This window comes from Oryza sativa, chromosome 8 (assembly GCF_034140825.1).
Source record: "Oryza sativa Japonica Group chromosome 8, ASM3414082v1".
In the NCBI taxonomy this organism is placed as follows: domain Eukaryota; kingdom Viridiplantae; phylum Streptophyta; class Magnoliopsida; order Poales; family Poaceae; genus Oryza; species Oryza sativa.
Window position 1 is genome coordinate 16,720,508 of NC_089042.1, and position 16,688 is coordinate 16,737,195.

General features: G+C 41.9%; 1 protein-coding gene across 2 annotated transcripts; it reads left to right on the forward strand.

Moving 5' to 3' along the window:
* Nucleotides 1-1,131: 1,131 nt before the first annotated feature.
* Nucleotides 1,132-4,508, forward strand: LOC107276160 (protein SAR DEFICIENT 1). Of its 2 annotated transcripts, none has more exons than XM_015793436.3 (9): nt 1,132-1,222; nt 1,386-1,556; nt 1,881-1,956; nt 2,395-2,450; nt 2,711-3,228; nt 3,309-3,469; nt 3,583-3,771; nt 3,882-4,020; nt 4,113-4,508. In XM_015793436.3, the coding sequence occupies exons 2-9, from the start codon at nt 1,423-1,425 to the stop codon at nt 4,400-4,402; spliced, it is 1,563 nt and encodes a 520-aa protein (XP_015648922.1). In that variant the 5' UTR covers nt 1,132-1,222; nt 1,386-1,422; the 3' UTR covers nt 4,403-4,508. The 2 variants fall into 2 exon arrangements, with proteins under 2 accessions (XP_015648922.1, XP_015648923.1); XM_015793437.3 differs by having other exon boundaries at nt 1,415-1,556.
* Nucleotides 4,509-16,688: the final 12,180 nt, after the last annotated feature.

A 16,688-nucleotide genomic window follows, 5' to 3' on the forward strand; every position in this document is an offset into this window, starting at 1 on the left:
GGAAAGAATTAAACTATCAACCTTAGTAAAGAACTTCACCATTAAAAATTTTATATATTAATTTTGTGCTCAAAATGCTTAAGGTGGCATTTTGTAAAACTTTCAAACCATAATATTTGGGGTTAAGTGGCTCATGTAATAATACCTATGATTTCTTTTTTGCAATTTTGACCATAAAACCTAGGTATGCTTAAATTTACTCTTTTTTATAAAAAAATTAACCATTTAGATGACTGAAATGATTTTTTTAATCTTAGTGTTTGCTAAATAAATAAAAAAACTTATAATGGAATGGATATGCTACCTCTATCCCAAAATATATACTCCCTCATTCCCTAAATGTTTAACACCGTTAACTTTGTTAAATATGTTTGACCATTCGTCTTATTCAAAAACTTTTGTGAAATATGTAAAACCATATGTATACATAAAAATATATTTAATAATGAATCAAATGATAGAAAAAAGAATTAATAATTACTTAAACTTTTTGAATAAGACGAACAGTCAAACATGTTTAAAAAAAGTCAACGGCGTGAAACATTTAGAGATGGAGGGAGTAGTAATTTTTACAAAGAATATAGACATATTCAGATTCATAAGTAAAAAAGCTTATATTCTGCTCTCTCCAGTTCAAGTTAAAAGTCGTTTTGATTTTTTTTCAAAATTAACCTGTTCCAAGTTTGACTAATCTTGTAGAAAAAAATAGCAACCTTTTCAACTTAAAATAAATATATTATGAAAATATATTCAATTATAGTTTTTAATGAAACTAATTTGGTGTTATAAAAATGGAGTAGAACCAAGGAGTATATATAACGTAAATGGTAAATATAACTGCTGCAAAAGCTGCAGCTACTTCCTCTCGCGAGCCGCACATGCAGGCTACTACTACTAGTAGTACGCGAGAAATTGGGATGCATATGCGACGGCGAGGCATAGCTTCCAGCTACCTTCCTGCGGCCTCCCCGGAACATTCTCCTGTCTCTCATCCATCCACAGTCTTTCTGTCGACTGCAGGAGAAAACTTGCAGCAACTTCTTCACTTCCTCTGTTACAATTCCTAGGAAATGACCAGGGCCCTCTATCTCCATGGCCTATATATACTGCTACCAACAAACCGTTTCTCTCGAGCATATTATATAGTTAGTGTGCAATTATGGCTAAGCTTAATTAGCTAGCTAGCCATATAGTTTGATTAATTGTTCAGTTCGGCAGACAGGTACTTTCAGTTGCGTTCATTTTTATCTCATCTTAATTATTGTGTGTATAAATATTCGTCTAGTTAATTAGCAATCGAGCTTATTTTCAGTCATTAGTTACATATTACTGCTCGTGTAACTATTTCTGAAAATATTGTTCTTGCACGTACGCCCTGCAAGCAGATGATCGATTTTACTTCTTGGTTCTGAAGATCGATCGATGTCGGTGCGAAGGCCACGGGTAGAGGAGGAGGTCGACGACGATGATCAGGATGGGAGCAGCGGTTCGGCCGAGGAACATCAGCAGCGACGCCATGGCGCCAGGCGTCTCCGCCCTGTGCTCTCCTTCAGATCGTTAGTTCAACTCATTTCTCTTCAATTTTTTCCTCGTCAAATTTTCATGTTGATCGATCGATCACTTTGCAAGCCTCGTCAAATTTGATTACGGTTTATTGGCAAGATTCAGTTCCATGCTTCTTCTCCTGTCCATTGAGATATATAAATCATAATCTCGATCTCTTGATCACTCTGGATATGTAGAGATATGAACAGTATTGTATCTATTATATTTGCATATTATGCATGCTTATTTTAATTTAGTTCAACTGGAACTTCGAACAAATTCAATAATTACTTGAAGCGAACTGGGTGTGTGATAGTTGTGTGCTCTTTCTGCAGGGTGGTGAGAAGGGCAGTGGCAGCGGAAACAATTCAACAAATTGTTCTTAACCTGGAACCGGTCATTCGTAGGGTGGTAAGTTAATATTAATTCATCTATACACTACAACTATGCTATACAGTACAAGTATACTATAGTCACATTTGAATTCGCGATAATTTTTTAGCAATTCCCTTTCCCATGTATTAGGCCTCGATTTATTAGTCATTTTCAATGGAGAAATAATTAATGATTATTTTTCATGTGTGAGACGTTGGATTCAAATTAAGTTATTCACTTTCTGTGGATTGTAGAGAAAGCGAATTTTAATAAATTTGTCTAGAATCAATAAAACTTACATTACCTGTTATGCATCCACACATATGAATGACTATTTGTTCTTCTTGTAGTTGTATACCATTTCCTTCTCTTGTATGTGTGAATTTCATTATGCTTTTCAGTTTTTAGTGCACATATATGAACATTCATTTAACCCTTTTTCTTTTGGATGATTTTTCTTTTTTACCTTCTTAGGTGCGTGAGGAAATTCGGAACATATTTCCCCAGTATGGTCATGACTTACCACATAGGTATGGTGAAATAAAATTTCTCAATCTCTCTCTATCTCTGAAAATTAATTGCGAGGTTTTGAATTAAAACAAGATGCATATATATAGCACAAGGCCAGAGGTTAGTATAATGAAACCTTGTAAGATTACTGAAACAAATGGCAAACGTTTTTATTCTGCAAATTTGGATGTACAAAAACAAGTTTTGAGCAATACGCATGGAAATAGTACTTGTTAAACATATTCAACACATAATCTGACAATAAAACCATCTCTATCAGATCTCTTCCATTACAAATCCAAGATGTAGGGGTCTCACCTCCATTGAAGCTTGTCTTCACCAAGCAGCTCAAGCTACCAATCTTCACCAACAACAAGCTCGTCGACATCGACAACAATCCAATAGAAATCCAGCTTGTTGACACAAGGACCAACCTCATTGTAACACCATCAAACACTCACCTAGGATATTCAGCAATAAAACTGGAAGTACTTGTCCTAGATGGCGATTTCCGATACGATGAAGACGGCGCTAGGTGGACTGATGATCAATTCAGCACCGCGATCGTCAAGGCTCGGGAAGGGAGGAGGCCATTGCTAGTGGGTACAGTCAGTGTGACCATGAGCAACCATGGAGTTGCAGTGATTGATGATGTATCATTCACTGACAATTCAAGCTGGATCAGGAGCAGGAAGTTCAGAATCGGTGTGCGCGTTGTCATGCTGACAGACAGTTGCGGATTGAGGATCCAAGAGGCAGTGAGTGAGAGCTTCACAGTCAAAGATCATCGAGGCGAATGTAAGTTCGATGAACAGATCATATTAAGTACAACAATAGAAGGAACAAATTATTAATCACAGAGTTCCTTTTACCTGCAGTGTACAAGAAGCATTTCCCTCCTTTGCTGACGGACAACGTCTGGAGGCTGAGGAACATAGGCAAAGATGGGCCAATCGACAAGAGATTGGAGGCCGAGGGGATCAAGAACGTCCAGGACTTCTTGAAGCTTAACACCATGAATCCCAACAAGCTTAAAAGTGTAGGTTCTCCTGTTTCAATTTTGTTCAAACACTTTGGGGGATTATAGTTCATAATTTGTATAATACAAATTATTTCTGCTTTAATTTGTTCTGTTGTGCACACACTGTTCAGCTTGTTGGCATGTCAGATCGGCAGTGGAGCGCGACATTGAAGCAAGCAAAATCATGTGACATGGGAGGGAAATGCTATGTTTTCAAATCTGAAGGTTGTGAGATTAAATTCAACCCCGTAGGAGAGATCTTAGCAGTGAGATTCGGCGGTCGGATGTGCTCTTTGCATGAACTGCTTCCACACCAAATGGTAACTTCCTTCATTCCACCAAATTAATTAATCCCTGTATGGTCAATGAAATTTGATTGTCTTACTAATTTCTTAAGATTACCTTAAATTTGCTTTGATCTCAATTGCAGGTCCAAATCAAGCAATTGGTCAGCCAAGCATACCAACAGTGGGATCAGATGGAGGAAGTGCAGAATGAGATGGCACTTGTTGATAAAAGCTTAATTCCATTTCATGATGAAAAGCCCATGATTTCTTCAGGCATGCCAAGTAATGAAATTGCTGTAGCTCCCTGACTTTGTCAGCTTTATTTTTAATTTCAAAAAAGCATGCATTGATTCCTTGGACCTTATTATTTGCAGGCTATATCAATCAAGCAGAGGGATTGATGGAGAATTCAGGATGGGAGCCAAGTGAGATGAGCCAGGAAAGCATGATCAGCTCTGCATCTCAGAATGCCATGTATGTTGACAGCTTGGGAACTGCAACAACCTCAACTGCTGAAATGGTGACCAATAACATCAGCACTCTAGAACCTGCATCAACTGTTCCAGATTCTGCTTTGTACAGCTGGAATTCGGGCATGGCTGCTGATGATCACTTCAGCTGGCAGAACAACACAAACCTTGTACCCTGGGATCATGCTAATTGATCATTGCTATCTGGAGTCCGAACAAATTAATCCTAATTGCTATCGGTTTAGATAGCTAGTGTTGTTATGCTTTTACTCAAATAATAAATATGTTCATATTGAGGGAGCTGTTTTTTTTTCTCTAATCTTAGGTTGTTTGGCTCTTATCTTTTCTTAACCTTGATGAGTGCATTTTGTAGCAATATCTACTGGTCAAGTTAGTTATTATGAAAAAAAAATAGAGGGTCACATACGTCTTCCCTATTAATTAATGCAATACTGGTAGCTCGTATATACTAGCACTGGTGGAGAAACCATCTTTCGTCGGTCGGGCTAATTCCACAATAGTCCCAGTTGCAACAAAAAGGGTAACGGGCATATTTGATATTTGATCATCTTTAGTCCCGGTTCAAATGCTGTCAGGACCTGTCAGGCCCCCCCCCGGTATCTTTAGTCCCGGTTGGTAACACCAACGGGGACTAAAGATTGTAACTTTAGTCCCGGTTGGTGTTACTAACCGGGACTAAAGATCCCGGCGATCTTTAGCCCCGGTTCATAACACCAACCGGGACTAAAGTCCCACCCCTATATATATGTCTTCTTCCTCCTCCAGCCCGAGCAAGCTTCAAAATTTCTTCAAAAAAGAGGGGAGGTCATGCCAAAATTTCTAGTGAATTTATTTTGGTGATTATATACAAATCGGAGGTGCCTAAAAGGTTAGCAACTTTATCCTCCAATGTTTTTTTTTCATATTACATTTGGAGCTATGTTTTGCACACTTTTTTGTCTCCAAAATTTTGTTGTTAGTTGATGAGAGAGAAAATTTGTGTGGAGAAGAAAGAATATATAGAAATTTAGTTTATTTGCTAAAGAAGGTTTTATAAAATAGCTGAGAAGGAAAATATAGTGAAAGTTAATCTTGAATAATAGAAAACAAAGTAAAATGAAAAATTAAAATAAGTACAACACATTAATATTAGTTTAAAACTTTATAAATAGTAAATATATAATTATTCAGTGTAATATTTCATAATTTTTGTATGAATAATGATATGTCATTATTGTGTGACTGTTGAAAGAGTTTGTAATTATTTTATAATTATTGTATGACTGTCATTATTGTACGAATAATTATGTGTGTACGATTTTTTTTCATATCATGTAGATGGATCGGCAATGGATGTATGCTGACCGTCGGTCCAAAGAGTTTATTGATGGTGTGCATTATTTTTTGAGAGTGGCTGAAGCTAACAGGCAAAAGGGTTTTATTTGTTGTCCATGCAATAAGTGTAAGAATCGGAAGGAGTATTCTGCATCCAGGACTATTCATTTCCACTTGTTTGAGTCGGGGTTCATGCCAAGCTATAATTGTTGGACATCCCACGGAGAGCAAGGTGTTGAAATGGAAGAAGATGAAGTGGAAGACGACAATATTCCGGACTTTGCTCAGTACGCTGGATTTGAAGGAAATAAAACGGGTGAGGAGGAAAGGGATGCTGATGGTAACAACGTTGCGGATGATCTTGGTTAGATGTTGCAGGACGCCAAGGAGGATTGTGAAAGTGAAAAGGGGGCCCATAAATTGGACAAGATGTTAGAGGACCACAGAACGTCGTTGTACCCAGGTTGCGAGCAGGGGCACAAAAAGTTGGATACCACTCTGGAGTTCTTGCAATGGAAGGCAAAAAATGGTGTTAGTGACAAGGCATTTGGCGATTTATTGAAACTCGTCAAGAACATTCTTCCGGAGGTAAACAAATTGCCCGAGACAACGTACGAGGCTAAGAAGATAGTCTGCCCTCTAGGACTGGAAGTTCAGAAGATTCACGCATGTCCGAATGATTGTATCCTGTATCGCGGTGAGGAGTACGAGAACCTAGAAGCATGCCCCATTTGCAAAGCACTACGATACAAGATTAGACGAGATGATCCAGGAGAAGTTGACGGGCAGCTAACGAAGAAAAGAATTCCTGTTAAGGTGATGTTGTATTTCCCTATAATACCACGGCTAAGGCGTTTGTTCAGGAACAAGGGGAATGCTAGAATGATGCGATGGCACGCTGAAGAGCGTCAATAGGACGGGATGCTGAGACACCCCGCCGATGGTTCGCACTGGCGAAACATCGACAGAAAATTTAAAGACTTTGGAAAGGACGCACGAAACATACGGTTTGGTTTAAGTACGGATGGCATGAATCCTTTTGGAGAGATGAGCAGCGGCCATAGCACTTGGTCCGTTATGATGTGTATCTACAACCTCCCCCCGTGGCTATGCATGAAGAGGAAGTACATAATGATGCCGATTATAATTCAAGGCCCCAAGCAACCTGGTAACGACATCGATGTGTACCTAAGACCACTGGTCGAAGATCTTAAACTGTTGTGGAAGAAGGAAGGTGTCCCCGTGTGGGATGAGGACAAACAGAAGGAGTTTAACCTACGAGCGCTGCTGTTCGTAACCATCAACGATTGGTCTCACCAACTGGGACTAAAGATCCGGGGGTATATATTCCCGGTGCGCCCTCGTCTTCTCCACCAACACTTAGACGTTTTTCGATCTCGGCTTCTCCTTCGCTGCCACCGTGCCTAGGGCAACCCCGCGCTGACACCGCCGTCGTCTCTCGCCGTCGCTTGGCGGTCCTCGCCGCCTCCGCCGCAGACTCCGCCGCCGCATCTCTTGGGTGAGAGCCACCGCTGCCTCTCTCTCTCTCGATCTCGATCTCGATATATCTCTCTCTCCACGGCCAACGACCGACTTCGACGCGGCCGCCGCCGCCGACGGCGCCACCGCCACTGCCACTCCGCCGCCCCCGCCTCGAGCTCGCCACGCCGCCGCGATGCCACGCCGTCGCCACTGCCACTCCGCCACCACCGCCTCGAGCTCGCCACGCCGCGGCCGCCGCGCGCCGCTGCCGCGCCCCCACGCCGCCGGGCCCCGACGCCGCCGCCACGCCCGCACGCCGCCGGGCCGGCCCACGGCGCCCCGACGCCACCGCCGCGCCGCCACGCTACTGCCGCGCGCGCCCAACATTGCCGACCGTTAACGAACGTGATTGAAACGTGACCGAACGCGAACGAACGTAACGAAACGTTAACGAACGCGAACGAACGTGCACGAAACGTTAACGAACGCGAACGAACGTGAACGAAACGTTAACGAACGCGAACGAGCGTAACGAAACGCGAACGAACGTAACGAAACGTTAATGAACGCGAACGAACATGCACGAAACGTTAATGAACGCGAACGAACGTGAACGAAACGATTACGGAACGCGAACGAACGTGCACGAAACGCTTACGAACGTGTATGCACTTGTACTAAAAGTGTGAGAACGAACGCGTTTATACTAATACGATTTACTGGTAATACATATATGATTATATATGTAACTTGGCCCGTTTAGACTAATACATTTTCCTGATAATGTTGCAGAGAAGACATCGTCGTCGTCCCTCAAGCCGAAGTGGTAGCTAGCCATCGAAGGAATTCGCGCAGGCAAATGATGTAAAGAAGTGATTGTTAGATATTTAATATAAGATTGTTAGACTTAGCATATATGATTATTACAATTTTAATATAAGATTGTTATCGATTTAATATAAGTTTGTAACACTTAGCATATATGATTGTTAGAGATTTAATATATTATTGTTAGACTTATTATATATATGTGACTATTACAATTTTAATATAAGATTAGTAGCGATTTAATATGAGATTAGTAGAGATTTAATATAAGATTAGTAGCGATTTAATATAAGATTGTTATACTTAGCATATATATATGATTATTACAATTTTAATATGAGATTAGTAGCGATTTAATATAAGATTGTTAGACTTAGCATATATGATTATTACAATTTTAATATAAGATTATTAGAGATTTAATATAAGATTGTTAGAGATTTAATATAAGATTCTTAGAAGTAGCATATATATATGATTATTACAATTTTAATATAATATTAGTAGCGATTTAATATGAGATTAGTAGAGATTTAATATAAGATTAGTAGCGATTTAATATAAGATTGTTATACTTAGCATATATATATGATTATTACAATTTTAATATGAGATTAGTAGCGATTTAATATAAGATTGTTAGACTTAGCATATATGATTATTACAATTTTAATATAAGATTATTAGAGATTTAATATAAGATTGTTAGAGATTTAATATAAGATTCTTAGACTTAGCATATATATATGATTATTACAATTTTAATATAATATTAGTAGCGATTTAATATGAGATTAGTAGAGATTTAATATAAGATTAGCAGTGATTTAATATAAGATTGTTATACTTAGCATATATATATGATTATTACAATTTTAATATGAAATTAGTAGCGATTTAATATAAGATTATTAGAGATTTAATATAAGATTAGTAGAGTTTTAATATTACGGTTAGCAAATACATCCTATATACCTAACAAGTATTTTTTGTATGCACAGATGGCTGATCGCGATGAGGAACAGATACTATACGATACAATCGCAGAGAGAAGCAGCCAGTACTGGAACGAAGAAGAGGGGAACGAGGATCCAAACCAGTACTTGAACGAGGAGGGGAACGTGGAGAGGGATGCGGAGGGGAGCGAGGAGGGGAACGATGAGGAGGAGGCTAGTGGAAGTCATCCCTCCGCTGGACAGAAGAGGGCACTCGGACAACGAGGTGCCGCGAAGAAGATAGAGGGTCGGCACATCATAACTGAGGTGGACGAAGACGGCCGACCTAGTGCCTCGGCAGAAGCAGCCAAGAATTTTGTACGCCACAGCGGTTGGGTTGTGAGGGACAACGTGCCTGTCAGCACGGTGTACTGGCACAGAACAAGGGCACGCAGGGATAATGACAGCTTTGTCCCGGACTCAGAGAAAGAGATGCTGTGGACCACAATGCTTGAGACGTTCACGCTACCCGCGGGTACGGAGAACATAGTGAAACAGTGGACTCTGAAGAAAATGGCGGAACAGTTCCAGAGCTTCAAGGGAGATCTCTACAAGAAATACATCCTGAAGGGACTAACACCGAACTTCGACGTATTCCCAAAGCTAAGGGATCATTGGGATGAGTTTGTTGCTTACAAGACAGGGCGACAAGGGCAAGCGATGATGGCCAGAAACAAAGAAAATGCCGCCAAGAAGAAGTACCATCACCACTTGGGGTCAGGCGGATATAGCGTCGCAATGCCGAAGTGGGAGGAGATGGAGGCAAGTTTGATTGAGAGGGGTATCGAACCGGCCACCACTAAATGGCCGGATCGATCGAAGTTCTGGTACTATGCTCACGGTGGAACGCTTAATCTAGTTGATGGCTCCCTTGTCTTTAGCGATCAGATACACGAGGCCGCCAGTCGACTAACGGACGCAGTGGTAGCCTCTTGTCAGGGCACATTCCGACCAGACAGAGAGAAGGATGAGCTGTTACTCGCCCTACAGACTCCCGAGCATCCAGGACGAACACGAGGGAAATGTGTGATTCCCTGGAAGATTGGATTTAAGGAGGACATCCACACGTACAGGAGTCGGATGAGGAGCAAGAGAGATACCGAGGCGAAGATTGCAGATCTTGAGTACAGGGTATCGAGCTACGAGCTCAGCATGCAAGAGGAGGTGGCAAGGAAGGTGGATGAACGTATGGCCGCACATCGGTCCCAGGATCCCCAGCCGTACATTCATCCTGCAATGGTCAGCCCATCAGGCAATCGTAGCAGCTGCGTCTCAACGGGGCAGGTCGGATCACAGAGCATGGACGCCATGCAAACCCAGGACGAAACCACCTGCCCCGTTGATGAGATCACGCAGCGGACACCATGTGAGCTGCATATTCCCTTCAAGAACTTATCAATCAAGGTATGCTCATAGTTTGATGATTTTTGACTTGTACATTCCGCAAGTTGCTGCTTAGGTTGATTACTAATAGATAACCTCTCATCACGTGAAGGTGGCGTCAGGAATGGCCATCCCAACGGACCCTTCCGGGACTTACCACTACAGGCCGATTCTAGCAGGATACTCGAGTGTCGAAGTTGAGTTGGTGGAAGCCGCGTACGAGGACCTCGAGTTGGACTACCCAGGAGGAGACGGTGAGACGCATCTACGAGACACAAGCCACGCCATCATACTATGGCGCAAGCAGTACATCATCCTTCCTGGGCGACAAGCGGCGTCTCGTGCACCATCTCCTCCGGCTCCTCCGCCACCTCCTGCTGCACCATCTCCTCCGGCTCCTCTAGCTCCTCCGCCTCCACCGTGTTCGCCTGCACCTCCCAAGACAAGGTCTCGCCAAGCTCCACTGCTTGCCCGCACAAGGGCAACAAAGAAGGCGAAAGTTGACGCCACCAAAGACAAGGAGCCACCGTACGATTGCAGTCAAGAGGAGCTTGATGCTTATGTGGCAGGAGAGGTGAAGAGGCAACTCAAGCCTTGGAGTCCTGAAAAGAAGATACCTATTGACCCGAGCGTGAAGAACTTCTTCAAGGGAATGTCCACAACAAACAAGGAGGCGTTACAGATATCGGACTATGACCGAACACTTCAGAGAGCCTATCACAAGAAGTCCAAACCAGTCCCTCAGCTTGGAGAACAACCAAACCAAGAGGTCGAGCCGTTGGTGACCGGCGAAGATTTTGGCATAACGGAATTCATTTCAGACACCGGTCTAACTGTGGATCAGTTGGTTGGAGGAGCACCAATCCCGAAGGCGGAAGTGGCATACAAGTTTGAACTCGGTAAACCGCTTGTCAAACCTAAACAGCTGCAGTCCCTACCGACACAGATGTACAAATTCCATGAATGGTACATGGAAATGAGTGCCAAGGGTAGAGAGATGTTCGGAGCGAGGATCAGAAACCCCGACTTCTTGCAAGGAGAAGATGTTCTCTGGATCCATTTCAAGGATCTCTTCGATCTGTACCAGTTGGACGCCCTCGACGTCTCTCTTCTGAGCGCATGGATTTTGTGAGTATCTTTGAGTTCGATTTGTTTCGTTCAATAATTAGCTCCTGGCATATATGTAAGCAATAATACTTTCCTTTCATCGTTGTAGAATGGAGATTCAAAGGGCCCGACGGCGGAGGGTCTACGATACTGGGTTCATCGACCCTCGGAAAATCAACACCGAAATGATCGACAAGTACGAGAAAGACACAGAGGACAATCTCGTCCATCTCCTAACGCAGCAACATTTCAAGACGTACATACTACTGCCGTACAACACAGAGTGAGTTTTTATTGTCGTTCGAACAAATTTTGTTCCCATACATATAGCATGTACATTTTTGATCATATATATCTCTTCTCACGCATATTCCAGATTCCACTGGGTCCTGTTATTCTTCGACTTGGACGCATGCAGAGTCACTGTGTACGACTCAATGAATAAAGAGGAGAAGATTTTTGATAAGGTCTTCAAACTGATAGACAGGTAATATAATGCCATCTATTCCAAAGTCGCGGGGAATCTATTGCTATTATGTTGATCTCAAGTAATAATTAATTAATCATAGCTTGCAACTGCATATGTAGGGCTTGGGATCGGTTCCGTCAATTGGTCCGCGGGACTTGGAAAGAAAAACTTGGACGGAGGTTTGATTTTCCAGTGAGTACATGCATGATCCAAAATTATATTGGATTGAATCTCTAATTACAGTTAATATAAAGAGTATATTAAATCTCTCATCGTTTCTCATGTAGTGTGCAAAGCAGGACCAGGGAACTAACTTATGCGGCTACTACGTATGCGAGTATGCCCACTGCCTATCAAACCAAATATGCACAACACGAGAGCTCGATGTACGTATACATAAACCATTCAAAATTTCATTGCGTATCGATTTGTTAAGTTGTTTATTAATTTCATATATTCATACGTCATTATTTTTCGAACGATAGCGTATTCACATGAGGGATAATCTCCCACACAAGGATTTTATCACGGCTGTTCAAGAACAACTGATGGGATTCATCAACGAAGAAGTCCTTAATCTCGACGGTGAATTCTACTACGACGGATCGACAATTCATAACGTCGGTCCTTCCTCTTCTGACATAACACCGGCGTCAAAGTCGTAGCTATAGCTACCGAGCAAATGAATTGTACTATATATGCATGTATATATATATTTATATATGTACACATTTACTTTTGTGTTAATATATATTTTGGTAACATATATATATGCACATAAAATGTTAAGTGCTTTAAATTATACATATGTCTGTGTAATATATGATTTATACATACACACACACACACACACACACACACACACACATATATATATATATATATATATATATATATATATATATATATATATATATATATATATATATATATATATATATATATATATATATATATATATGCCTATATATTATGCATATATATGTATTGTAACATATGTATATATATATATATGCCTATATATTATGCATATATATGTATATATATATATAATCAACCATGCAGCAAACAGGGCCTTGCAAATAAAAAAAAATGGTGCACCGATCTTTAGTCCTGGTTGGTAACACAAACCGGGACTAAAGATGGTTTGGCCGGCCACGTGGCTGATCAATCTTTAGTCCCGGTTGGTAACACGAACCGGGAATAAATATCGATCTTTAGTCCCGGTTATTTCACCTGGGACTAAAGATAGTTATCTTTAGTCCCGGATTCGTAGTCCCGGTTGGACAACCGGGACTAAAGGGGGTTACCAACCGAGACTACAAACAGTTTCTCCACCAGTGTAGCTGAGACCTGAGAAGCCCTGTGTTGCGATGGAATAATTATAGAGGAAAAAGGCACATATGGTGTCGGAGCCCAAAACTAATAACTTGAATCCGACTGAGATTAATGAATCAATCCCTGGATCAGTAAATATTGATACATACAATATAACCGGTTCTTCATTGCATATGTTAAAAAGTCTTACAATACTAAGGGTTTTACAATAATAGGTACTCACCTAACTAATTAATACACAACAGAAGTTTCTATACATTCTGACTAGTGAGGTATAACCTTTAGGGATTCTCTAAGTTATCGGGATGTTCGTAGTAATAGTCATAAGGGTCCTCCTCTTGACCCAGATCTGAAAAAGGGGTTATAAGAGCAAGGGTGAGTATTTACAATACTCAGCAAGTTATCATGGGAATATGTTATGCATTGACATATAATAGGGTTCTTTGCAAAAAGCAGTACTAGACAATCTGGAAAAGTTATAGCAAGAATTTATAAAACATATAAACTTTAGATTTCTAACCAGGGTACCATATGAGTCCCAGTACTCAACTCCATGAGTACGGCTATTCGAATAGTTTCAAAGATATTCTACTGTAGCAGATGTACGCTTTACCCGCAGTCCATGACTTGCTGATAATCATCGGCTTTAGTCATGGTCCAGTATTAAGTCATTAACAATTGTGGCACCTGTTCCATGAACTCATATCCTCATATGCTCTGAATGTAATGTTAACAGCAGCAAGAGGAGTTCTGGCGTTCCCAAGGTATTTAAGGGGAACTGATCGTATGACACCACGTCATCTCGATCAGGGTTTAGAAATATACCATATAGTTTATACTCGAGTATCACAAACCATTTACCTGTACATGGTAATGGTTAAAGTTTCCCTTCGCGGCTATAGTTGCCTCCTGCACGAGGACTTAAAAATAAGAACCACTATACAGAGGTGCCATATTGCTAATTAACATAATAACTAGGTCTGTCCCTATTCTAGAAACTGCGGTCGTACTCGTTCGTTCAACATAAGTATCTGGTAAAACTTATATTGATTGAGACAGTACTAGCCACCCGGAAATCAGCCAAATCTTACGTACTGTCCCAATCTAAGTATAGGGTATTTTAACCAGATTGTAAGCAAAATAAGCAATACTAAATTATCTGGGTTTCTATGATTGATTTATGCATAGAAAATAGAATATTGAATAGAAGGCTATAAGTAAATAATTTATAAAATATAGGCTTGAATGATCAAAAGGTATATGGTAACTTGCCTTGCTCGATGTCCTGAGATTGATGGATATTATCTATTGAGTCAGAAGAATCCTCAAGACCTAGGGTTAGACATATGTAAAATTCAAATTTAAAAGGAATTCAAATGAAATCCAAAAATATGAAAAATAGAGAAAATAAAATAAAATGCAAAAATAGCAAAAAGGGGCTCAAAAGATAGAGAATGATTTTAGAAGAATATTGGTCCAAGTTTCATTGGAATTGGATCTATATTTTAAAAGATATGAGCTTCTAAAGTTTAAAAATCAAATAAAAGTGAAATGGCACTGTGTGCGGGTCCCACCTGTCAGTCTCTCTCTCTCTCTCTCTTCTCTTCTTCTACCTTCGGCCGTTTCCCCAAATGCAGCCGGCGGTGCTAGGGTTTGGGATTACGGCGGCGATGGAGGGGGAAAGTGGTTGCGGCCGAAGAGGGGAGGGAGCTAGGTATCTCCGGCGACGGCGATCGGCGGCGGAGGAGCTAATTTGGTATGTGGATGGGTTGGCGACTAGGGCGGCGGTGGTACGGTTAGGCTGTAATGGTGATCAAGGTGATATGAGTTAGACATGGCTAGGGGAGGGGGTTCTAGAGCATCTACGAGGTGTCTAGAGGGATTCCGGCAGCTTGCCGACCTTTGGCAAGGTGCGGAGAATAGTTGCCGACGAGCGCCTCCATAGGCGGCGGCCGTGCTCACATCGGCAGCTTAGAGGGGAGCATGGTAGTGCAAAGGGATTGCTAAAATGGAATCTAGGTAGTATGTAGATGGTTGAAACGGAAAAACTCACCGAGATCGGTTGAAACGACGGATTGCGGCCAGAAAAACTTCGCGGCGGTGAAGAACAGAGCAGCGCGGGGGCGGCGGTGCTCGGGTTGGTGCGGCGAGGTAAAACTCGACGCAGAGCTTCGGTTAGGGCTTACTATGCTAGAACATGGTTGATATAAGGTGTTCTAAGGGATATTTAGGGCGGAGGATGGATGGAGAGGGGTGGAGTCGATCGCGCACAAGGTGTTCGACCGACGAGGGATGGTGGTTGATGGGGTGGATTGGCGAAGCAGAGCTTCGGGGTTGTAGGGCTTTGATTGTTGATGATGGATGATGGACAAGGAAGGGATTGGGGTCCTATTTATAGGGCTAGGAGGAGCGGATGAGCTCGGACACCGTCATCGCCATGGATGAGCTTGGGATTTGGATGAGGCAAAGGTGGCAAAGGCTGAGAGAGGGCGGGAAAGATCGATTTGAGTGGCGGGAGGCCACGTTCGAATACTTACCGATGAAGTATTGACTTGACCGCGGTTGGAATCAGCTGGCGACGTGAGGGCGCTAATCCGGGCGCGACGCGCGGCGGCGGCGAGGGTGAAAACGGCTGGCTCAGGGGTGAATGGTTTGAATTGTGAGAGGAGATACCACCGTCTATCTTCAATCTAACCGTGCGGCAAGAATTGGCGCGATTCACCCTGGGTAGAAGCGAAATCGTACTCGGCGGCAGCTTTGGACGGGCGCGCACGGCGTCGAGCGGCGATTTCTTGCGGCGGTCGTCGTCCCGGCTTTGTCGTCGTCAAGATTGGTGCGGCGGCGGTGGGCTGAGGGCGTCGGACGGGCGACGGTGCGCCAAGGCGGTCAGGCACGCGCAAGCGGCCCTGAGGCCGACGCGCGGCGACACGGCGCGTGGCTAAGTCGGATGCTCGGGCGGTGCGCGTGAAGGGGAGGATGAGGCAAAGAAAGCCACGGTTTTGAGTGGGTTGTGGTCCCCTAGGACCAAATCTAGACTTTGCACAAGATTGGGTAGGAGTTGGGCTGCTCTAGTTGGGCTAGACATTTCATCGAGCACCTTGTGTGCGATGAACAGTGAATTTCAGAATTTTTGAATATTTCCTATAAAAAGAATGAATTTAATCTATGAATTTGAAAGAGTTTCACTAGGGTTTGAAGTATAGCAAATCTTCGATGAACTAAGAAAATAATCTATGGTTTGAAATTTGAGAGAATTTGCTCAAATTCACTAGGGTTTGGAATAAAGGGAATTATTAGGGTAAATTAGTAGGGCTCTAAGAAATAAATACTTGAACCAATTTAAGAATCAAATAGATTTTTAAACCAAACAAATTTAATCAAAAGCCAGCATGATGCAGTCAAATTTTAGTTTAAAATTTGAGGATGTTAAATATGGTTGCCATTAAAAATATTACACCACTAAGTTGTACTCCCTCCTTTTCACTTATAAAACACTTTAATTTTTCTCATTGTCAAACCTTTAAATTTATTTAAGTTTATAGA

Bases quoted from the DNA above. Each gene is read 5' to 3' on its own strand.
- LOC107276160 (XM_015793436.3), top strand. From the start codon at position 1,423: ATGTCGGTGCGAAGGCCACGGGTAGAGGAGGAGGTCGACGACGATGAT. The intron at 3,229-3,308 runs GTAAGTTCGATG...TTTTACCTGCAG, and splicing joins CAAAGATCATCGAGGCGAAT to TGTACAAGAAGCATTTCCCT. The intron at 3,772-3,881 runs GTAACTTCCTTC...TCTCAATTGCAG, and splicing joins AACTGCTTCCACACCAAATG to GTCCAAATCAAGCAATTGGT.